The sequence below is a fragment of the Ammospiza caudacuta genome, chromosome 1 (genome assembly GCF_027887145.1).
Source record: "Ammospiza caudacuta isolate bAmmCau1 chromosome 1, bAmmCau1.pri, whole genome shotgun sequence".
NCBI lineage: Eukaryota > Metazoa > Chordata > Aves > Passeriformes > Passerellidae > Ammospiza > Ammospiza caudacuta.
In genome coordinates this window covers 11,505,099-11,530,641 of record NC_080593.1, presented here as the reverse complement: position 1 = coordinate 11,530,641, position 25,543 = coordinate 11,505,099, and the positions used below count along the sequence as shown (strand labels likewise).

The 25,543-nt window shown below is 41.1% G+C and overlaps 1 protein-coding gene across 2 annotated transcripts in view; it reads left to right on the top strand.

Moving 5' to 3' along the window:
- ADARB2 (adenosine deaminase RNA specific B2 (inactive)) overlaps positions 1 to 25,543 on the top strand; it is a 305,116-nt gene that overhangs the window by 166,885 nt on the left and 112,688 nt on the right. Inside the window, exon 1 of one of the 2 annotated variants that reach the window (XM_058808753.1) lies at positions 14,896 to 14,959. The exons of the other annotated variant lie outside the window; for it this stretch is intronic. Coding sequence (XP_058664736.1) covers positions 14,896 to 14,959 — 64 coding nt within the window. Of the gene's footprint in view, positions 1 to 14,895; positions 14,960 to 25,543 lie in introns of those variants that run through there. 2 annotated transcript variants of the gene reach the window in all.

The following is a 25,543-nucleotide window of genomic DNA, read 5'->3' as shown; positions in this document are numbered from 1 at the left end:
TGTGGCCAGCAGGAGCAGGGAGCTCATCCTTCCCTGTACTCGGCACTGGTGAGGGCACACCTGGAGTGCTGTGTCCAGCTCTGGGCCCTCAGACTGGGGGGGATGTTGAGATGTTTGAGTGCATCCAGAGGAAGCAACGAGGCTGGAGAGGGACTGGGAACACAAACCCTGTGAGGAACCACTGAGGGAGCTGGGGGTGTTGAGCTTGGGGAAAGGAGACTCAGGGGTGACCTTTTCATTCTACAGCTCCCTGAAAGGTGTTTGCAGTCAGATGGGGTTGGTCTCTCTCCAGGCAGCACTGACAGAACCAGAGGAAACAGTCTTAAGCTGTTCCAAGAGAAATATAGGTTGGATATTAGGAAAAATTTTTTTTATGGAAAGAGTGATAAAGTTATGGAATGGCCTGTCCACAGAGGTGGTGGAGTCCCCATCCCTGGATGTGTTTAACAAAGCCTGGATGTGGCACTGGGTGCCAGGGTTTAGTTGAGGTGTTAGGGCATGGGTGAGACTCAATGATCTTGAAGGTCTCTTCCAACCCAGTGATTCTGTGATTCTGTGATTCTGTGATTCTGTAGGTGGTATAAGGAACTCCTGCCCTTCATTTCCAGGCCTGGCTCAGAATTTGGGCATGGCAGGTTAGGATGAGTCCCACATGCCCTACATGGCCTGACTGACCCTGGCAGGGAACACTGCTTCTGCCTTTGAGCTTCACAAAAACTGCACACAAGGGTTGCTGAGTTCATGCTACCTATATTTTGCAGTTTTTCCATGTCAAAAGCTGAACAGTGGTACATCATCTTACCCCAAATTTTTAGTCTGAGCATTCAGACTGCTACCAGCCCTCCTTTGTGCCTTGTGTGATTATATTCAGCAGTATGTTCTTCCCTCTGTCTGCATTTAAGGATTTGTGGCAGCTGCTGGTGAGGTAGTGCTTCAGCATGAGCATTTTTTTACAACCTGTCCAGCAAGGCACCCCTAATCTGTCAGAAAATGTGTGTTTATGTTCAGAAAAGTGCATCCACCATTTCTGGCTCTTTTTGACATGAGAAGTTTTGCTAAAACATTTCAGGAGGATCTTCTCATCTGCTGTGTCAGTGGAACTGCTCCTCTTTCTGTCAGGGTTCTGGCAATGGTACAATAAATATCCAGGCCCAGATGGGACAGAAGGCTGTGGATGGGAGATGTCTGTGAAATCAGCAGGACCATCTCTTTGGGCACAGCTCGTGTCAGTGCCATGTCTGCAGGAGCTGCTGCTCCTTGTCAGGAGGACATGGTCCAATATTTCCTCTGAAGGCAAACAGAGAGAATGATGTCCTGCATAAAAAGAACTGCTCTGATATTAAGTTGGACCACTAATTCATTTCAAGGTTTCTTGTGTTTTTCTCTCATGGAAGGAAGCACCCACAGAAATCAAACTAAAAAAGAATGAACATACAGGACATAGTGTGCAGGGCTCTGAGACGTTCTGTCACTGCTCCATATGATACTGCCATGTAAGATCTGGTTAGAGATATATCCCGTTAATTGATAACCCCTTCAGCTTCTTAATCTTACAAATAACAATTCTCTCTGCTGCACTTGGAAGGCAAATTAAATTTTCACTGCCCACATCTCTGAGATCCAAGTCCTCCACAATTTGTAATGCACATTTCTTTTCTTAATTATGTAGTGGTTTTTGAAAATGAGCCAAATCACTTTTTGCAATCTAGGGCACCTGGAAGCCTTCCTACTGGAGTTTCTGCACCATAGAGTTTGCCAGAGCGCCTCAAAATGTCCTGCTAGTGACCCAGATGACTTCTGACCTGTAACATGATGAGCACCTCCTGCCATTTGCCCTACTTAGCAATGGAAGGGAAGGCAAGGCACTTTCCTCAGTGATGGGAGGGAAGTAAAGGCACTTTCCTCAGCTGTGGCAAAATTACACTGATGAGAACTGGAGGATAAGTGAGACAGAAGTCCAAGACAGACACTCATCATCATCATCTCAACTGCTGTTTAGGTTAAGATACTTCAAATTCAGAGACAGAGGATATGAATGTAAAAGAGGATTTATTATCTGACATGTCTTATAAAAATAAGAATTGTATAATAACAGTAAATTAGAGGCAGCAGCCTCTCCTAAAATTACCCATCTCATTTTACAGAAGTACTAACTTGTTTACATGCACCCTTTTAAGTAACTGGGAAAAAAACCCCAGTCATTAAAGCAGTTTATTGTAAGGGATATATAATAGGATTCATACTAGGAAAAGCAAATAATATAAACTGTACACAGAAAGGGAGGGATGTCATTTTACATCCTTCTGAATTTCTATAAACACAGGGAGTCCCTCCCCTGCACATTTGGAAAAAGTGATGTATGGGATTTATATTGTTAACTGGTCTATAACAAATGGAACCAAATTACAGGGATACAGACTTGTGCTTGTCTGCTAGACCTGACAGTTTGTGTGTAGCAGTGATTCAACTGACACCACCAAGCAATCTCAAAAACCAGGCTGTCACACCATGTAGAGGGAAGTTTTATTCTTTAAAGCTCTGTAGAGATGGAGCATTTGTAATGTCTGCCCTATTCAGCATTTTGTAGTATTTGGCCTGTGTTCACAGCAGTAAAAAACCTTTTTTATTTCAGTGCATCATATTTTGTTAACTCTATGCATAAAATATGTCGAATATTGACCCTAAAACACCATGGTTCAATATATGCTGTGCTAGAATACATCTTGTTAGAGAAATATCCTATTAGAGACACATTTTGTTTGGAATTTGTATCTCATTTATCTTTTTAAATTTTTTTTTCTTGTTCAAGCAATAAAAGGAGAAAATTGCATCTTAGCACGCTGGTATAACAACATTTTATCTTAGAAAGAGCCTGGCCTTATTCCAACAACTAGCTTTTACAGGGAGTTATTATGATTTTAAATTCAGGTCTCCAGGTGAGAGTGAAAAGAGTGATTTAGTTAAAATTAGATTGTTAATTTAAAATGGCATCTAGGAATCTAAGTCTTGCTTAAGTTATGTTTCTCTCCCACCATTCAGCTGCTTTTAAGCCAAAATAGACTTTGCTGTGAGCAGGGAAGGAGCTCTTTTATAATATTGATCCTGCAGTAACAATTGATACATCCCAGACCATTATGTTGTACAGACGTATTCAAAACCCAGCAGCTTGATAATACTGAAAAAGTCTTGCTATTTATTTAAATCAGGGCTGTTCCCTGAGGTTGCTGTTGGAAGCAGACCATGCTGTGCTCATGTGAAGCAGTGAGGATGGCTCCTTGATTTCACCAAGCTGATAATGCTATTAACGGCCTGTATCCCATTTTAGCTTTTCTTATTATATATGAGCATGAATTGCATGAATTTCAAACTGCCCCGCTGCAGAAAAGACCTCAGATCATTTGTTTAACTGCATCAATTCTCCTCCCAGGGGAAAAATGGGATCCAGCAATGAATCCTGTGCCTGCCCAGAGTGAGAAGTCACTCTCAGCTGTCGGCCACCCCTGCTCAATTCTTTTGCACAAAGTGTTTCCTTCAAAACAAGAGAGGAAAGAAGTGGTGTCCAAGAAGAACTAGTGGATTTTCCTTCTAGTTCAGTCTCTGTCTCCTGGTCCTCCTAGCACAATGACACCATCCTGCACAAAGCAGGATTCAGATGGTTATTACCCCAACCCCAGCCTGTACATTCTGCTGTGGAACAATTTTAGGCATTAGGGAGTATTAACATAGTTCAGGTTCAGGTATTTATTAGATGTCTATTGGTCCCAACAGTCCGTATCTAACTCATATTCCTGTGGCTCATGGTCCTTCCCTGATGCCCAAGCCATGTAAAAGTTTATGAGTCTGTGCCACCTTGGCTTCAGCATAGCTGGGTCTTTTTGAGCAAAATATATTTACGATTTGAGATAAAAAAGCTTCCGCCTTGTATCCATCACAGCAACATTGATTTTGTAAGTATGTAGTCTTAGAAAACTTCCTCCTTCTTTCTTCTCTTCAGAGAGCCATACTCCAGCAGCAGTATCCAGCTCTGCTTTACTGTTGGAGCTCAGCTCAATGAGATTTTCACTGCACATTAGCAACAGTGGAACTGTTAGGACAGACACTTCCTTAAAAATTGATGTGAGCTCCAGGTATGGGACTTGCACTCATTCCATACAAAGGCAGATTTTGCTCTGTGTGTGTGTCTGCTCTGATTGTTGGAGTTTAAAAAGTGGGGTTTGTGTTTGGACAAACTTGGTGAAAAGCTATGTGAGCCATCCTTAGGAGAATTCATCCAATTTTACTGCATAACATCCCTTTGGAATCCATGATCATACAAAGGTGCACAACATTGTGGCCATCAAGTTTTAATTTAACAGAAAAAGTGCAGCTGGGAATGTTTTTTTTTTAATCACATAAAAATCAAATGTAAATAAATACTGTCAGCAAAAATAAATGGCTTTCCCTTCAGAATTTGTTGGGTTCTTTTAAGGTACATCCTAAGCCTAGTTTTACTGACATTTAGGTACAATTTCATAAAAGTAGAAGTGGAGACTTTTCATTTCTCAGTGTATGCAGAAAAGATCCTTTTCAGATATATGACTTCACTTTTAAACATCTGTAATAACAGACAGCTGAGTAGTTTATTCATGTGAATACAGAGCATTAAATCCTGCAAATGTATTTATCCAAATATGTAATTACCTTATTTTCCATTTTTTTCTCAAATTTCATGGATGCAGATATGGTGAGATTAATATAAACTGTTATGTAGCAAGAAATATGGAGCTGGATGTGGAATGTCTTCTTAAGGAATCTTCTCCTTGAAGGAGTATATAGTCAGTAATAAATCAACATGCTGCAGGGCTACTTGAAGCAGCTGCATTTCCATCCCAGAATATAGAACCTTTTTATTTAAATGAAATAGCTGATTTAAAGGAAGAATATAAAACTTGAAATGACAGTTAAGTCATCCCACCCCCAGGGGAAATTCAGATGTACCTGGATGCATTAAGAGTTCTAGCACTGATTTTTTACCCCCTCAAAGCTATTGCAATTTAAGATATACAGTCTTGGAAGTTGCAAATGAAGTGTTACTTCCCACCAGCATACCGGGCTTGAGAGATGGTAAAAGCCTGTCCACACTGTTGTCAATACCAAATTTCATTGTCAGCTCTGATATGGACAATGTTCCCTTGTGACTGCTCTTATAAGAACCTTAAACCTCAACAATTTAACCATTTCCATGAAGACCATAGCAAAATTGCCTAGGAAGGGATGTGGCAGTCCCAAAGAAGCACATGGAAGTCGTAGGAGCTGAATGAGTTTAAGTGCCTGTGTGTTTCATTCCATGTAAGAAATCACAGGATCAGCCCCCAGGTTCAGAGATACAACTTAGGAAATGTGATATCAACATGTGCCTTCCTCTGAAGATTGTCATCCATGTTGTACCTGTTAATAGAAGAGGCCAAGTGTTACCTGCTTTGGCTTATTTTTCACCTGCCTTTATCAAATGGTAAATGGGATTTCAAATACCAGCCCTAGGTAGCTCGTAGGTGATCTCTGAAGCAGGAAGAAAAATCTTAAACTATAGTAAGACATAAAGCTTCTTCCAAAATAGGCCTCATTCTTGTCTCAAAAATAGAGATCATTATTATAAAAGTTGCTAGTGGCTTGTTGTTGTGTTCTGGTGCTACCAACCTTCAGGAAATTTATGGGTGCTTCATAAAGGTAAGTGACTTCAGCAGAACAACTCATATTTGCATGAAAGTATCCATTCCATTCATAAAAGATACTGAGAGTTTTCCATGATTTATATCTGCCATCAGCTGATGTTAGGTCAAAAGAGAGTCTAATTGGTGCAGTGAACTTCACATTCCTCCCTGGCTTTCCATGGTTAATAAATCCCTGCAGCCAATCCAGCTGGCATTGCTTTGGTCAACAGGACACATGCACCCAGCCAAGAAAGGAGACCCATAAGCAGAGTGAAAACCCACCAGCCCTGCCTGGAGCCTTTCTGGATGGCCATAGCAGGAGAGGCAGGCAGAGGCAGCCCCTGCATCCCTCCTGGCTGAGATGTAGGGCTGCTTCTCACAACAAGCATTCAAACCCCTCTTCAGGGTAAAGCTGGGAGTGGCTTCAGGAGAGAATCCCTTCAGAGGTCAGGCTCAAGAGTTATGGGTTGATTCTTGTTATTGTACACTCTCCACTCATCTCCAAAGTCTCCCATCTCTTGCTTGACCTAAAAGAATGAAGGTGGCAGTGAAGTAGGAAACTGCAGAAATGTGGCAATTTTGAAAAGAAAATAAAAATCCGACATTGGGTTCTCCCATCATGCACCTGTTTCAATCTGTGCTACTTTTGACTTCGTATATTGACTGAAAACTGACAGAAGCAAAGGGCATGGTCATTTCCATAGGTGTTATAGTCCTTTTTCACAGCCAGCAGAGATTATAAAAAAACCCCTAACACACACAGTAACACCAGAATTAATCCCTGCAGGAAGAAAGGGTTTTCAGAAATCTCTGTCACATCAATTTTACACTAAGGCAAACAGAAGCAGACAAGTAAGGAATTTTCAAATAAAGTTTTATTTGTTTGACCCTGATGACGTCAGTGTATGGCACAGGGGGAAAAAAATCTGCCCAGATTTGCAATGTCCTATGAATTTTAAATCAAATGCTGCTAAAATTTGGTTACCTTTCAGGTGCCTGGCTTGTGCTGTCTAGCTTTGGCTTTGATTATAAGCAGAATCAGTCAAATTCTTTCTAAATTGACTCTTATTTTCTCTTTCACTGAATGTAAAACACACAAAAAATCTCCTGGTAAAAGCTCTTCTCATCAGATTTCCTCCAAGTCTTTGCAGTTCTACAGAAATGGGATTTGTAACAGAAAGACCTTCAGAGTAAGGAGCGAAGGAGAAAAGGGAAGTTTCTGAGTTCCTGGGGTTCCAGCTGCTCCACTGGGGTTCTCAGATGAGATAAGAATTTATTTCTGGTGTATGTGCCTGCTGAAAACCTGAGTAAATATAATCCTCCTATGTGAAGATCTCTCTTAAATTAGTGGATAGAAATCAGAAAGCCAAGGCAAAATACTTCTGCACATCTTATGGACTTGTGCAGTTCTTCTCTATTACCTGTATGCCAAAACCTCTGCCTCAGACCCACGATGCTTTTTCTGGGCACCTTCTGCTGCTGCTTGCACCAGCTTCAGTTTTGGAGCCTCTCCCCATGGACATATCCAAAACCCAGCTGGTCACAGTCCTGGGCAGCTTTCTGAGCTGGTCTGTACAGCCACCAGAGCTTCCCATCAGCCTCATCCAATTTGTAGTGATTCCTGACACTAAAAAGCTGATTTTCATGCCAGGACCAAAAAGCAAGACACTCAGTTTTAATGTCAGGGTGGAAGGGGAAATAATAGGCAAAGCAGTTGGTTTGTTTTGGTGTTACGAGAAATTAATTTTTACATGAATGCAAGGTGCATCACCATAGTGCTGCTCTCCACAGCAACTATGTGTTCATTGAAGCCATTTTTTAGAACATAATCTCATTTAGTGCACACCACACCTCTGTGTTTAAGCAGCCATCTGAAAAGCCTAAATTGTGTGAGAACACTTCATTATCAAATTATACTTTATGTGAAACCAGCTACATTATGGGCTGTTTAGTCCTCAAATTATTCAGCCCAAAATGTGCTTTGCAGTCATGAAAGGCTGTCTTAATTTTTAAGGATTCCCTCAGCATATCTATTCTGGTTTACAAGCCTGCTTGATTTATGGGGTGTTTTCCATAGCAAGCTAAATGTCTGGCATGCCCAACTTTAGCAAGGTTTATCCCACTAGAGACATGAAATGGATTTAAGAACACAAGGCACACTGGCAGTATTCTCACATGCTGTAATCTAGGTGCTGGCAGGAGTGAGGAACATCCTCTTCCATCACATCCAAATGCCAGTTCTGGCCCCAATAATGTTCAGTGTTCAGCCACAGTGGGGGGACCTTCTTGCAAATAGGCACAGTCAGGATTGTGAGGCATCTTTAGTTTTGTTAGCTGTCACTCAATACCCTCCTGATTTTGGTTTAAATCTTTCATATGTAATTCAGTAATTAGCAGAGAGAAAGAGTAAGGGCAATTACAGAGTACTCTGGATCACAACACAGGATTAATTTTAGGCAGAACTCATGTGGAACTCATGCCCAAAGCTGAGGAGTTCAATTTAGGCACTCAGAGCATTGTGAAGAGCTGGGAAACACACATGATGTTATTATTGCTCCCATACAGATAAGATACTGATTGTTCTTTTCATAGCACTGGAGAAACAAGGTATGGCTTGTTACTCAGATCAGCAGTTTCAAAGGATTATATGTCATTAAGTAGAAAAATATTTTCATTATTTTGAAATGGCTGGCATTAAGTGTAAGTTATGCTGCTATATTGCAGATCATTCAGATTAATTATAAGAATGCATGAAGACTTAATTAGCTACAAGCAGTTCAAACCAGTATTTCTGGAAGTTATATGCCCATTGAATGGCCACGGGAATCTTTCCACTTTGTTTCATAGGCTTTCTTATATTTCTGGAAGTTCTTTATGTATATCGCTCAGCCATTAATAGAATCTGAAATTCACACCTTCAATCAGATCTGCACTCTCAAGGCAGAACAGCTCTTGACTGATGAAAAATGTTTTAAATTAGCCACACAATCAGAATTTAATGCAATAAAGCATTTACAATAAGAATGTACAACAATAAGGCTGGAAGAGAAATGACATCCAACATTTTGATTCATTGGCAAAGAGATGAGGTAAAATAAACATAACAAATCATAAATCACAGGGCTGTCTTTCAAGAAGATGATCAGCATGAAGAACTATGGGAAAAAACATTCTCAAACTTTATTGATTAACCCATATAAACAGCAAGGTTCTTTTAGGAACTTTACTTTTCCCTGACAAACCAATCTATTTATGGTCAAGTTCCTGACATAAAAGATGTAGCATCCAAAGGTGGTTGTTAAGATCACCCTATGTAAACCAGCAGCATGCACTTTTTCTGCCCCCTGCATCACTCCTGTCCAGTCAAAGAAAATTCAGGCAGCTGCAGAAACAGATTGGAAATGTGCACACGGACAGCCAGGACAAACAAACTGTCTGTTGCTCAAGTGATTTTGTTTCTTCTTGCAAACACAAAATGTCTGAGGAGAGATTGCACTGAAATTTCCACTCATAAAAATAAAAAACTAAAAAAAATCAAAATAACAAATCCACCACTGACAATCTTTGGAACAGCTGGTGGTTTCTACCAGTTATTCCCCAGTGGCCAGCAGTCGCAATTTGTGACTAGTCTTGTCTTCAGCCATCTCAGGGCAACCAAAATGCGACAGGATGACAGATAGTCCTTTCAATAGATACTGACAAACAAATTAGTGCAAAGATGCTTTTCATAGCATACCAGATGTGTTGAGTTCTATCATATGGAACAAGGAATGAAAAACTGTCTACGTCCCATCTGTGCTTTTTTCAGTAATCAGTGATGCACTTGTTGTGGAGTGTAAGGTACAGTAAACATTTGGACGGGGGTTTACGTGGAAATAAATAGAAAACGCCAGGTCTTGGCCTCATCATCGTTGTCTGAAGCTTTTATATTAGCAAGAATACCTTAAATGCCTGGGAGAGGGATGTGCAGGAGTTAGAGTATTGTCCTGGTGATTAATTGAAAAATTATGCAAATTCCAAGAGAAAGGTTCATGCAAATGAGAAAAGACTGCAAAAATGCACTTTGCTTCCGATCGCACGCAGGGCTTCCAGCCTGTCATAATAAGCAATAGGTTAAAGAATTGCCATTTGGATTTACATCATTTCCTCTCTTGGGGCTTATCTGTCCTCACACTGTTAACCCAGATTTAATTCAAAGTGGCTGCAATTGCAGCTGCAAGAGCAGCGTTAAAATGGAAACAATGAAAAGTGAGTGCTCTTGGCGGGTGATTGAAAGGCCCAGGGCATGGCAGCACATGCATTTCTAGCTCACTGTAAATGAAACCAATATCTCTCAGGAAAAAGGCCCTTTGTGAGGGTTGTCCTTCCATTCAGAGCAAAAAGCCTCTGGCCCAGAGTAAGAGCAGGGCAGCGGGGGAAGTAGTGCAACAGCATGTGCCAAATATCTATAATGAGAGAGCGTAAATAAAAGGAGCAGGAGGTCTGGTCCAGATGCACAGTGTAGGGCTGAGCTTTACCAGCTTTTAGCTCCTTTACCTTAAATTGAAAGGCTGTGTGTTTTCCCTACACTTTCCTACCAGAAAATAATTTCCTTACAGCTTACTACTCAGGGACCCACTTTGGACTGCCAGTGTCATCATCCTGTGTCATGGCCAGCCCTGGTCCCCTGGGCCTTACGTGGAGATGTGAGAGAATGCAGTCACCCTGACCCCCGTCCCATCCCATCCCATCCCATCCCATCCCATCCCATCCCATCCCATCCCATCCCATCCCATCCCATCCCATCCCATCCCAGATGAGGGCCTGGCTTTGGGATCCCCCCTCAGCACTGAGGGTTGCATTGCAGCAAACCCTTGCCCTGCCTCTCCTCTGCCCATGCCCAGGCACCTCAGGAGGCAGCTGTGCTCAGGGGACATGCAGCCAAGTTGTGTGGCTCTTTGTCATCCTCTTTGCCCGAGTCCAGGGCACCAGAGGACCTCTTCTCTCTCTGGCTATGTTTCCTGAGGCTGCTGATGCGTGCCCACCTCCCCTCTGCAGCCATGCTCAGCTCTGCAGGCACCCAAGCTCTCACCTCTCTGTGCCCATCAGGCTCAGTCTCCCTCTCTCGTCACTGCCCTCCCTTCCTCCTTCTGCTCTGTTGCACAAACCCCTTATTATTGCATGAGAAATATTCTCTGAAAAATCCATTTTGCTTTCTCCTTCCTTTTTGGTTGGTTAGACAATTATTAATCCACCTCCTTTTCATAAAATAGCCGCAGCCATAATAATAAAGTCAAAATATGATTTCCCCATAATATAGTATAATCTCTCCCTTTTTTTATTCCTTGCAGATGGTACACCTCTTAGCATAAACAGCATGTTAGCATACTGATTCCAGATGCATAAAATACGTACAAATCTTCACATTTTCTCTCTCCCTCAAATGAGTCTGTGTATATATATTATCCTTGCCATTTAATTTTCCCAGCTTTTCATTTTGATTTTTCTTTTAGGACAACACAGACTTGTCATAATCCATCTGGGATTTTATTCTTCATCATACAAAAATGTTGCTTGAAGGCCAGTTTTTACTTGGCATTAAGAGACTGAAGATCAGCCTAAATCAGAATCAGATTACTATAAACCTCTTATAACAAAATCCCTTCAGTTGTAAATGTGTTGTCTCAATAATTAGATAAACATACCAGACCACTTGTTACCAGACTAGCACAGGAACTAATTACATTATTTCCTACGTTTGAGGCACCAATTCACCAGCAAAGAAGAGGCTCCAGAATCCATTTTTTTCTGAGGTGGTTGTAAATAACTCTAGATGTAAAAAGAGGTCATAATAAAGGCTCTCTTAGAATTAAAAGGCATTCAAACAAAGGAATCTAGGAGTGTGCTGTGAGGACTAAAGGATAAACTGGATGCATTTTGCATTGGTAGGTGACGGGGAATAAAATTCTCATTTGATCATTTACAAAAAGCTTCAGACTTGATTGTGAAATGTTTTCTCTTGTGCTTAAATTTCATGGCACAGATTATTAAAAATTGACTTTGCGGTATTTATTTTACTTATCTATCCCAGCCAGGCTGTGCTTAACCATAGATTTTGTGAATTATTAAATTTTAAAAGCAATTTGTGTTGGATTTTACACTCCAGTTCTGTCTGGAGGGATGTACACCTCCAGTTCTATCCCTGAAGCTGAAGTGCTTTGATTCATCTTTAATCTGAACAGTCTTAAAAGTGCATGTTCCAAGTTGTAAGACACGATGATAGTCTCCAGTGTAATGCTTAACTAACTGCTTGTTAGTTTTAACATTTAACACACCCTGAAAAATAACTAGTTTCCATAGGTTATCTGAGCCATAACAATGCTCAGCATAATTCATTCAGTCAGATAACAAGAACTATTTTCAAACATAATGAGGAGCTAATAAAGGTCACTGTGCCCACAAACACATATATATCACCTCTAATTTAACAGCGCCAATGCTGAACGGGTGCATTTCAAGTACAAATCTCTTTAGCTGAAACCATTTGATGCTAGAAGAAGGAAGGCACCTGAATAAACCTGCAGAATTTAAATTAAAGCTAGGCCCAAGTGGCAAGACTTAAATTTAAGTGAGGAATCAGACTGGTACTAGAACCAGAGTAGATTTGGACTAAGAAGAGTGAAGTATGCAGGTGTAAGGTCTCAAGTTTAAAATAAGGTCTGCATTTTCCTAAAGCTTGAGGTTGAGATCCATTTCTCATGTTAAAGTTAAGGGCAAAGATGAGGAGTTTGTATGTCAGTTTGGGTGCTTCCCTTTTAATTTATGTAAATTGATTTCCCGAAAAATATCAACAATTTTTCAGTATATTGTCAGACACTTCCTGTAAACTGAGCTCCTGTATGAGGTGGGAAATCTGAAATGCTAGTGTTGAGATTAAGAACTATTTTTAAAATTTTGTTCTCTCACTACCTAGAGGACAACAACAGCAAATCACTGAATGCAAACACAAATTTGGGATTTACTTAGGTTTTGTCAGTATGTTGATATCAGTGCTTTTGTGATTAATTTTGCTGCCAGGTGAGATGCACTGAGGTATTTCCTAAGTCATACAGGTGAAGCAACAGAAACAAGAGACAGCTAATATGTAGCAAATAGATGGCATAAAATAATGGCTAAATGGATCAGAAGAAAAAGACTAGAATTTATTTCATGTACAAACCTCTGTTCTAGCTAGGTCCATAAAAACAAATAAATGCTAAAGCCTGGAGGTGCTCCATATTATAATGGATGCCAGATTTCAAGGTGAAATTGTTTTAATTATACAGAGCATTGGCAAGGTTAGCACATTCAGTGTTGGCCTCACCGGATTTTGTTTGTTTGTTTTCTGGTTGATTGCAAAATTGATGCAATTATTTACATGAGGATTTTTTATTTTAATGCTTTTTAGTGTGCCACAGAGCAAACAGTAAATCCCCATCGTCCTCTGCAGCAGCCTGTCAGAACAGGGCAGCAGCAAGAAATGGGGAAGAATGGAAGGAAGCCTTCCTTTTCCTGGCTCTAAATTGTTTTGGGAGAACCTATGATATTTTTTGCTCTTTCAATAATAGTGTAGAGCAGACCTGCAAAAAGAAAATCATTCTTGTGAGCCAGGAAATCCTATTCTTCTATGGGCTTATAGGCAATATCTGGGGTAATTGTGCATCTTAAGTCATAATGGGATTTCTTTCTAAAAATGTATTCTGTGCTATTCCTTATAAAGGCACTATTCATCTAGATCTACCTCCCTCCAAATCTCTGTCCTTGATTTCTTTTCTACAAGCTTCACCATAATGGCATTAAAAACCTGTGAGTCTTCTAAGCCTCACATGAAGATTTTCTCTTGGACATAGGGAACCTTGTTTCAATCATGAGTGCCTTAGATGGATGCCAGGAACTCTGAGGTGTGGGTGGCTCCTGTATGTGTTTAGGTGCTTGGAGGCTCTGACTGACAAACTCGGTGCCTGTGTTTGGAAAATCACAAAGGTTCCTGTAAATGTATGTCTGTATGTGTGCAAACTTGATGTATGTGTACATTCTCTCATAGACAGCAGCCATAGCAGAGATGCAAGGCTGTCCTCAAGAGCTGGGAATCATTGTTGTCATGTGCTAGAACCTTTTTGGATGACATTGACTCTGTTTTGAAGGTGGGAGGCAGTTTATGGATGAGATTTTCCAAACTGTAGAGGATTGCATGCGTATCCATTCAAACTGCAGATATGCACAGCATGGCTTTGAACATTTCAGAGTGTCCTTTTGCCAGCTTTTTCTGAGTCACACCTTGAAACTGATTTACAGTACCTTTCCATTGACAACAGTGCACATTGAAAGGACAAATCTACACAAAGAGCTATAGATAAAAGCATTGAAATTAGAAAGATACAGAAAAGCCTCTGTCAGCAGAGTACTCAAAATAACGGCAACAAATGACCTTCCTCTACAAAAATACATGCTACCTATTTTAGGTCAGATATCTTTATTTTCATTTTAGTTTTGCCACATGTAATGGTGCTCCCACAAGGAGTCATGACAAGGTGTTTTGGGTTACGTCCAGTCTGAGTCAGATTTTGATATTTGCAAGAGGGTGGAAGCCTTTGTGTGTGACCCCAGCCTGGCCATTAAAAAATGCAAAATTCTCTGATCCATGACATATGTTTTGAACCAGATTGTCAGAAATAAACATGGCCCCAGGAGGTGCCTGGGACGTCAGTGAGCTGATGAGGCTGTCACAAGTGACACACGTTTGGGAACTCTGTTTTGCTGCACTCTGAAGGCTGTGGCACCTTTGCCCACAGATGCATCATTAGCAGTCGGATTTCCTCTGCAGTTCATTCCTTAAATCCCTGCTAACTAACCATAAAAACAACATGCTTGTTCCATGGGGGTGTCTGCAAAAAAGGCAGTGTCACCTCTGTACTAATGCACGAGGCTTTTATCAGCCTGGCACTGGGAGTTGTTTCAAATCAAAACAGTCAGAGTGGGGTTCATCTCATCTAACCTCAGCCATTACTGAGCTAAGCATCAAGCTGACCAGATGAAAGGCTCTGGGGCGGTCAAGAGATTGTGATTTAGTCTTGTGAGGCTCTCTGGTTTCATTCTCTAGGAAAGTATGTCCACTGCTGTTCATCAGGAACAACAATCACATCTCATTTTGCAGAGTAAAAAATGGGATATTGCTATAACTTACCCAATGGATTCAAACTGTGGGTGTAGTTGTGCAGTCCAGAACTCCAGGTCTCTTCAGCAGCAGCCTGGTAAGTGCTATGCCAAGAAAAGATGCATCCATGTTAGAAGTTTTATTGAGCTTATTTTCAATTAAGAATTTTGCAAGCAAGCATTTGCAGTTTTTATCTACTTACGAAGAGATTTGGAAGTAAATTTTACATTTTAAATATGTCTGGGTTAGAAAAGAAAAAAGAATCGTGAAAATGTTCCTTTTTCAACTCATTTTGTGTGTGTGCTAATCACTTCCATCACAGTTTTCTGTCAGGACACTAAGCATATCTGTTGAGACAAGAGACAGTGGCACTTGTTATATGACTGAAAAATAGCTTTTGGTAACCTTATTGAATGACCAGAGACAGATTACAGCAGAGATTTGCAAAAGGAGTTCAGGGCATTTCAGGGATCAATCATCTGCAAAACCAGTGGAAAACTGCAGTTTGCCTTAGGTGGCTGGTTACACAGCATGAGTAGTGAACAGTCAAAACAAATAGTTTGCATAGGCTAAAATATGTTTGCAAAGTGCACTTGAGTAAATTCTACTGACAAGTATATTTGGAAAAATCAAAGTCTGATACAAACAGAAAAGCTACTGAACAAATTAGATACAAATCACTCTCTCAGCAGTAGACATAAGCTAGACAGATCTTGAGGTCTACACATATCAATGACACAGACCTCAATCTACTGCCTAAACCACCTGACAGTGGCAGGGCCATATGGAGCATGACTTTATGATCTTGTTGTCCCTTTAGGGAGGGAAGATAAGGATTTGTTTTTCTCCATTTCTTTTTGAATTGAAGAAGTTCATTTCTTGCTAGTAAGTCTTTTGTGGAAGTGGCAGAGGTCACATTGCACTCTGAAGTTTTTGTCACTCAGAGCCGAGGAAATGAATGATTGTGTTGTTTGTATTTAAATCACCGGTGTTAGATAATTACCTTTGTCCTGATAACCATCTATAAGGTCTGGAAGCAGAATAGTGGAAATCCACCTTTTCCCATTAAACTCTTCCCTGGAGATTTACTGTATGGCTTCTTCTGGAGACAAATTTGTCACCTTTTCTTTCTCTATCGTTGTAACTCCTGTTAACAAATATGAAGCAAATCTATCTGCTGAAGCTCAGCTAAGGCCAAAGTGCTTCAATTTTCTTAGCACAAATGCTCCTGGACATTCTGAATAGTCTTGGACAATCAAATGCCTTGGAAATGTTAATATATATGGTTGTAATATCTTGTTCTTTAGCCATGGCACTACAGGTATGACCCCCTAATATATCCCACTGTCCCGGATTCCACATTTGAACAACTTGAACTTGTTCCATTTGAACAACACTACAAAACTGAACAAATCAAAACACAGCCTATTTCCAGTAGTGAAGAGTGAGGTTAGAAATATTGTTTTGCTACACTGGCCTAGCATTTCCATACAGCAGCACAACAAAGAACCATCCACCTGCAGGCCATTAGCCCCCATCAGGGCTTCTCAGATGAGCCCTATGGCAGCCTGAGCCCTGCCCTGTTCTGGCACTTGCTTCCAGCAGAATGTGCCAGCTCCTTGGGGTCCATTCCCTGCCACCATCAGCCAAGGGCTGTGCTCAGGACAGGGATCCAGTGCCCATGGAGGTGGCTGTGCTCCTGTGCCTCCAGCTTTGCTGCAAGGTGCTCATGGGGAAGCCACGTGGTGGCAGTTCCCAGAGTCTCTGCTGTGGATCAGAACGTGGCAGATTTTAATCAAAAGGCTTGGAATTTAGGCAAGACCTCGTTGAGCATGGTCCTTAAGTGTGTTTGGTGCAAGGACTGGTATTTTGGGTAGTTTGGTGCCTTCCAGTGGCAGTAGGGAAGAGCAGAATTACTGGAAAATATCTGTTATTGTTTCTTCCTATATGGAAAACCTGCCCACAGCCCTTCCACGGCATCAGTCCAAAGTCCTGCTCTAGATAAATGCAGTGACTGTGTCACCTGGGTGCAAGGGTCTACCCTCACTGTCACCCACAGCTACCCCATTTCAAAAGACTCTGATTCTTGTTCCCATTTCCCAATGTAACAATTTGAAAGACAGGGCTTGGGCATCAGTCCTCAGGAAAAATTCCGAAACTGAAGGGGTCCCTCCCAGTTACCACAAGCAAGCTCCCCAAGCCCTGAAGGGGAATAGATTTTGGATACACTCTAATCTTCAGTATTTATTACTGAATGCTTTCATGAAAACCACACTAAGAAGGCTGTCACCTGTGTTTCTCTTTCTGAGGCATCCGATGCTAGATTCTCTCCAAACCTAAGTAATTCTTTTAGGCTTTGATACAGCGTTACAGGATCCACTTTGGAGGCCACAACTGTGTGCCTCCATATTTCTATGCCATCCAGCTATAGTATGACCCTCAGCCACCTTCTGACACCATATTTTTTCTGCACCCTGGTGCCATTATTTTCCCTTCTTCTATCACCTTGTGTCTGAGTTTTCACAGGAAGAAAGCCCAGAATACAGCCAAGGAGGACATTTCACAGATGTAACTGTGAGAGAGCTGTGGATGACCAGACATATGATGTTGGTTTTATCTGACCAAATGTTTATTCTGTATCTGAGCCAGGCACACATCCCTTTGCAATCAATGGAGTTTAAGGCATGAGTCATTTTATCCTAAAATTCAACTGATGATTATTAAAGTTTGCCACTAGTGGCAAAACAAATGGTATAGAGCACCAAGAGAGTAAGGTTTTGCTGACAGGGAGTACACCCACATCTGCAGTACTTTCAGCCCTGCAAAGAGGCAGCTTTTATTTTCTGGTGGTTTGGGAGAGGACTGTGGTCATGTTGCCCTGTCAGCACACCCCTAGTTTGCCTGGAGTTCATTAGCTGTGGCAGATACTGCAGTCTTTCGAATCAGTGAAGTTCAAATAACGCCTGCTTTACCAGAAAAGAGGATTTTCTTTGTTGTTGTGGAAGGAGGAAAGATGGTTCATAGGAGGGAATAAAAGAGACTGAATTCACATGACTAATGGAGTTAGATACATTTGAAAAGTGTGAGCTATACATTTTCTAGTAAAGGGCCCTTCTCCTCACCAGGATTTCCTGTGCCAGAGGGAAGAAAGTTACAGATTGCTTTGCATTTTAAAATGAAAGAACAGAATATGGGAGCTGTTTTATAATCTCTTGCTGAGATCAAAGGAGAAGGGAGGTAAATGGGTATGTACTCCTTTCTCTGGTGCTGCACCAGCTATTTAGTAGAACTAATGGAGACTCCAGTGTAGAAGAGACAGAGATTAGCTTCTTCATCTCCACTAACTGTAAAGAGTCCAAAAGGATTAATATTATTGAGTGAATTTCAGCTAGAAAGTAGGAAGGAGATTCTCTCTCCCCTCTTCATCTTTTAATCTTTGTTTCCAGAAATAACTCTGAACCAGGTTTTCAGCCTCCCACCCTTTCTTTTTGGTTTTTTTCCTTATTATTTCTTAGTAGAAACAGACTTGGAAATATGTAACACCCCTAAGAAGATTAGGCATGGTTGAATTTTTGACAAGTTTGAGAGAGACCTGAAAAGTACTAATGAGACTGAACAGTCAGGACAAGTTTATGGGATCAGAACCTTAACGGCTTTGAAACAGCGTTATTCCAGTGACCTCAGCTGGCATGACTCTGTGTATGTTCATGGAGTTCAATAAAGCCACAGAAACTCACTCCAGCTGAGGATCTGACCCCTGAAATGATGGAGTCTTAGCCAAAGCAAACTGAACTTATTGTCATGAATTGGTCTTCAAGGGAAAATAATTGCTAATTCAATTCAATGACTCCCACTGTTTTATTGCAGCTGTTGGTCATTCTGCACTGCAGAAAATCTTTACTTTTAACTGGTGAATCAAGAGTTTCCCCAGCAGCTTCAATACATGGAAGATCAGAGGTGCAGAAGTGTGTACACAGTCCTTCAAATGTTATGTGTTAGAAGGCAAGCCCTACGGTCAGTTTATGAAGCAAAAGTGAGATACTCAAGAGAAACCTTCCCAGCTAGATATTTTGCCTTGCTGTCCTATTTGCTTTACCAGTAAATGGTGAAAAAACATCTAAAATCCTGGTTTAGATGGCACTTTTGGACACTCAGGGGATTCTCCTAGTCAGGGTTAATTTTGTGTAGGAAGAGCCTGAAAGACCTCAGTGGGACCAGTTTCCAGTACACCAAAGTGTTGAAAGCGAAGGGAGACGACCCATCTTGTTGTTGATCAGCATCGACTCCGATTTATTGATTAAATCAGCCACTTTATATAACAGTGTTAATTAACTTCATGCATATTGCAAAATTCAAGCTCACGATAGGTTACAGAGAAAACTCTAACCCCTCCTTTTGTTTTACAATACCTGTGGTTTGTTTATTGAAAACAGGACCAGCGTTCTCACTGTGATATGAAAAGTTCTCAAAACCTTCATATCTGTTCCCAGAGCAGCTATCTGTTCCCAGAGAGCCCAAGGACAGAATGTTTTGCCTGTTATGGGAAGACTGTCTGAGAATCCTGCTGTTTATAGAAAAGGTGTCTGAGAACCTAGTTATTTGCAAAATCGAGCCTGGGAACTGCTGCTTTACAGCGGCCTTTTACTTTCCCATCAGCTGTATACCTTCATGGCCTCTTTCATTAAGCCATGCTTGAACCAGGCTCTCCACACCAAAGCAGTAACCCTGGCATCTGTATTGATGCCACAGCACTATCCAGGCAAATTAGTCCTCAGAATTGCAGAATTTGGAGCTGAGGAAAGCAAGCAACCTGCTCAGGAGGTTACAGCTCTTCTGTTCCTCTTGGCAGCCACTGAAGGGAGATGAGAAGGAAAGAAACACGATAAAAGTAAATGGCACTTTCCTGCTAAGCTAATCAGTTCTGTTTGAGAACAGAGGGCCGTGCCAACTGCAAATCAATGCACTAAATCACTTTCATTCTTGTGCAGGTCCTGCTGCCATGGCAGCTGCTAACAAGGGAATAAAGAAAACTGTTATTGGATATTTAGTGGACTTTTTAAGTGCTTGTGTAAAATAACATATTTAATTTAATGCAAAGTTATAAATGTAATTGGAGTTTATGGACATTATAGCAGGGAAGAGAAGAAAGAGATTCCTCTTCTTTCTGCACAAAGAGCTGGTTTATGTTCCCAGACTCTCCTTAGCAAACTCTGTCTGCAGTGTTAAAGAGCAGCCTTCCTGTAGGATTTTAACACTTCATCATTTTGTTAAGGGGTAAACACTGAGATAATAATATGTCTGATATTTTGTGTGTTTTTTAATATGTTCAGGTTACAGAGCAGAGCTAACACATACTTACCTTAGGAGAAAATCAATGTTTTTTAATGCTATGGGCTATATTGGCTATTCACTGACTATTAAAAAAAGCCTACAGTGGCTGCTCCAGATGTTGATATGCACAAAAGCATGTGTAGATTGAATCCGAAAATCCCACTTAAGACCACAACAACTGCACCAGGGGATTTATTTAATGATGTAATATTATATTTTTTTTTCCCTATTCTTTTCCAAATTGTTCCCAAATAATGGTCTTACTCATCCCTAGATGTGACTGGGACTATCCCTTCCTGTGGCAAGTTTCTGCAAGTTTTCAATGGTGTTATTCATATAATGGGTTGGGTTGGGAGGGGTCCCTAAAGGTCACCTTGTTCCAAGCTCCCTGCCGTGAGCAGGAACACCATCCTTTGCTAAATGGTTCTTGAAGAAGTTGCAGTTTTCCTAGAAAGCTCTGTTTCTGCAGCACTCTCAGAATTTTGAACATAAAATAGAGGCTGCACATCCCTGAATTCATGGTTTGAATCACTGTTGCCCATACAGAGCAGCCCAACTTTGTCATCATTTAAATCATCAATCGTAGCTGTGCAGTGAAATGCTTAATATAAAATACCCATGGGCAAGCAGTAGACTGCCTTCTCTTTAATTACATCAATCCTCAATCACCCCAAAGCAATGCCATCCTTGGAAGTACTAACTCTGACAGGTAGTACTTCTGGGAATGCCATAAAAATGCCAGCAAAGCAGCAATGGCAGAGAAAATAAGCTGCCTCATCTTTGGAGAATTATTGAACTGTACTAACATTCAAGGGTACAATGTCAGCGCAATGCAGAAAGAGTTAGATGCACAACCCCCATTATTATTGTTAATGGGAGTCAGGTGTCAAGTTCCCTTTGCATCACTCTGAAAACTTGGCCTTCTTTGTAAAGCTCTAGCAAACTTTTCCTTTGTCACCACTCTTAATTGAGAAATAGATTTGAAGCCATTTGTCCTAGGATTGAATAAAGACTGAAAAAATAAAAAGAAAATACTAACAAAGTATCAGTGATGAATCTGAGATGTTAAGACTCTCTACAAGCAGTGATGGAAAGTTTAATAAATATTGAAGGGTCATGCCTTAACAGGTGAAACTGAAGGAGCTGCTTTTCAGTCAAAGGCACTGTAATACCAGCAGCACCCAGGACAGCCCCAGGACAGCCCCTATCCCCTCCTAGCTGTCTCAGCCCCCAAGGGGTCAAATGAGAATTTAAATGCCTAAATACTGAAATAACTGGCTCAATTAGCAGACCTGACTTCTCTCAGTAGCATCTTTCCAAAGAAAGCCCTGCAAGTGTCAGCCCTCTTATATCACCCTAAACTGTAATGGTAATGCCTTTAACTTTCTGCCCACAGACAGATTAGTTAACACAAGACTGCCTCATGTTACCAAGGATAAATCTGGGCAGGAATCAGGTTAAATATGCATTATTATTATTATTATTATTATTATTATTATTATTATTATTATTATTATTATTATTATTATTATTATTATTATTGTTGTTGTTGTTGTTGTTGTTGTTGTTGTTGTTGTTGTTGTTGTTGTTGTTGTTGTTGTTATTATGGAAGTACAAAAGGGAGAGGTCATACTTGGCTGCTTACAGCAGATGAACAGAGAAGAGATTTTAAAAAGCCTTTCAGCACTAATTGCCAGCTGGAGCTTTCTGATGCAGGCCATTCACTTCCCAATGTTTAGCAGGTATTCATTTTGGGAGGGAGAGGGTTACAGCTCACAGAGGAGTGCTCACAGGCAGGGTCTGCACTCAGCTGGGGCTGTTCCACATCAGTCCCATAGCCAGTTTTGGAAAGGAGATGGAGAGCTCTGCATCTGCATTTGTGGGCTTAACTGCTGAGGAAACCTTAACTGCAAGTGAAACCTTAAAAGAACTGAAAGAGCTGTGTTGTGTTGAGGTGAAGCACATTGCTATGCCCATGTTGGGTGACTCACTTCACAGTGGAGCTGTTGTTTTACAGGGTATAAAATATATATCTTAGCTGTTCATCCATATTGCACCTACACAAATACCTTTACAGCTTCTCCATGTAGTAACTCATGGTGTTTGCAGATCTTTGAGTGGCTCAAGTGGGAGCTCTGTGAGCATAAAGGAGTTTTGATCCCCCTTTCAGTAACATATTCATTTCATTACCCAAACGTATGCATAGATCAAGGACTGAAAATACCAATAAATCCTGTCAATAGAAAAGCCTTCTTGCAGGGGCTGCAATGCTCAGGGAAGCAGGACATCCCTTTCTGCACCTTGTAATGCAGCCACAGGCAGTGATAACACAGGTCAGGATTTCCCAGGGAGGTAGTCTAGAAATCATGTCTCCTAGCTTTGGACATCTACTAGTTAGTCTTTTAGCCTAAATCCATGTTCCAGGTAAAATCAATAGGCACTTACTGGGAAGGTTTTATTGCATTTATCCCACTGGCATTTATTTGCAGGTGTATGTGCCAATGAGATCAGTCCCTCCTGGTGTTGTTCAGCCTTTCTTACAGCAGATAATGGCTGAACTTGGAGACAAAGTTTGGAAAACTGAGACTTGGTGTTAGCAGCTCAGACCCACCTTAGAATTTGTCTACCTGAGAGGACTGCTAGTTTCAGAAGGTGGCAAAACCCTTCAAAATCAAGTTGTGCAGCACAAAGCTTTGTATCCTCCTTGTCCCTCTGCATGGACAGTGCTGAGCCTTAGTCTGTACTCCTGCCTGCAAAGGCAGCTGCTTTGCTCCCCAGGCCTCAGCTCCACTGGCTCCAGGCATCCTTTTAAATACCTTTACTAACTGTGCTACTCTTACTTTGGGTTAGACCACTCATGTTTCACATAATCATAATTTAGTTGACAGGTTTAAATTATTGATAGGCAGACCTCCCTTAACCCAAATCAAGGACTTTCATACCATTTTATGTTCCAGCTGAGCAAAGTCTCCTTAAGTAGTGCAGATCTGTACAGACACAGGCTGATAAGAAACTAACCTACTCACCCTGGTACTGGCCAAACTAGTTGCCCATATGACTGAAGACTTTTTGATAATCCTGTTTGGCATACAATCAAATAGTCATAGTTAATCACACTGATTTATTGTATGCTTAATAAATCCACTGGCTATTTTTGTGGTCTTCTTGCATCTCTATTCAGCACACATTAGGAACAGGTGGGTTTCATGCTATTATTTTCTCTGTGTTTCTCCTGTTTTCTAAAGTGATGACATCCCCCCAAAAAATAAGGATAAAAAAGAAAAGGAAATAAAAGCGTGTCATAGCTTGTAGAGAGCAAAATAAAAATATTTCCAAAATGAATGTTCAAATAGCATAAGGAGCTTGCTAAGAAGTGGATTTTAAACTGCAATTTTCAAGCCACAGCCAGATCACTTAGAGATACATAATATAGTACACTCCACAGGCAGACAGAGTCACATAAACTGATAATAACTCAAGAGTTTTTATCTCTGCGTGTCCTCAAGCAAGGCATTGGGAGAGAGAAACACTCTAGCAACAAAATTAAATAGTTTTAGATCTAATTTTACTAGGCTGAACTAGATTTCAAATTGATTTCCAAGGAATCTAACAAAGAACAAAACACAGACACATTGCCTTTCTTATTAAAAATCCATCTACCACCTTGTGTTTTTTTACTTACTTTGCTCTTTACTGGAAGTAATAAGAAAGTAATATTTCACAACACAACACATTTCATTCCTTAGAGTCTTCCATGGTGAAGGAGCTTGGAGTGGGCTGGTACAGAGCACCAAAGCACAGCCCCTGAGATTTGGCTATGCAAGTGCCCATTTGAATTCCTGATAAATCTGCAGCTAAACCCCACTGTCTCCATTCCAGAAATGCAGGAGAGCTTCAGGACATGCCACTGTAGAAAGAAATGATGTCTTAATGCATTATGTGATCAATTAAATATATCCCTGTGTACCTCAGACCATATTGAATGAATCCATATAAATCCCATGCATGGGGCTTTTGCTGGTCCTTTCTGCTTCCTAAGTGATAAGGCAGAAGTGACTTTGGCCTCAGAGCCCTGTGTGGAGGTACTGGTGGGGTGCAGAAGGGCCAGAGCCCAGGGCATGGACCTGCCACTGCCTGTTAGGTGCTGGACTGGCCCTGGTGAAACATTTCACACAGCTTCCCCAAAAGCTTTCCAAGGCAGCAGTTCTGGGTCAGCAGACAGCTGGGAAGGGATGCACAGAGGATTAGTCCAGCTGCCAGGCCCCTGAGCTAACTGGTGCTTCACATTCAATGTTCTCTGCAGTATCATAATACCATAAACTGTTCTTGCTACTCAATATAATTGCATTCCAGAGCTCTTGTCTTGGACACAGAACCCATTTTGCTAAGCACTGAACAAGACTAGAGAAAAAAATGTATTCTCTGCTCCAAGAACTACTTAAAAAAAATTATACAGGCAGCAAGTAGATCTGGTTACAGAAGACCCCTGCACTTGGCAGGCCATGTTGCATTTCCAGGCAAGGCAGAGAAGCAGGTGCTTGGGCACTGCATGGTACGGAACAGCTTGCTGCCCTGTTTCGGAGGAACATTTCATGGCTCCAGGTTCACACCTCTGACTTCTAACTCGAGGCACAACCTGCTTTGAGCAGCTGAAAACCTTCTCCTGAAATGCTGACTACCAAAATGTTCCCTGGTTTTGTCTTCCTTTTAGTTATCAGACTAAAAGCAATGTGCTCTGATATTTTACATCTTTGTTTCAGGTCCTTGCTGAAGCAGAGAACAAATAGAGTAATGATGAGGGTTTTTTTTTCTTTTATAAACCTAAATTCCTTAATCTGAATAGTCCCTTTTGTCTCTGTTTTTAAGAAAATTGTTCCAATCAAAAATCATATTCAACCAGAAGGTTTTTCTCTCTGCATATTTCTTTGCTACCTCTAAGAAAAGCTTTCCTTAACAGTTCCCATGTGGGCCAGGGTGGGATGTCACAGCAAACGCTCTGGATTAAAAACCAATTATACAAAGCAGACCTTTAGTAACTGTCCACCTCAAAGGCCGTGCTCTCAGGGGTGCCAAGCATCACAGCTACAGACAGGAACAGATACACATATTTTAACCCTTTCATATTCTCCAGTTCAAAGGCTCTTTTTTCCCCCTTGGAGTGCTCAGCCAGGTGTGCTGTTCCAGTTCCACTGACTGATGGCTCTCAAGGGTCCATGGTGTCAGCAGAGCTCTGATTTAGGAGCACACAGAGTAGGGCTGAGAGAGGAAAACTCAAACCAAGCAGGAATGGGCCTGTGCCAACAGCCCCTTGCAAATATATTCAGGCTTGCGCTTATCCCATGCAAGGCAC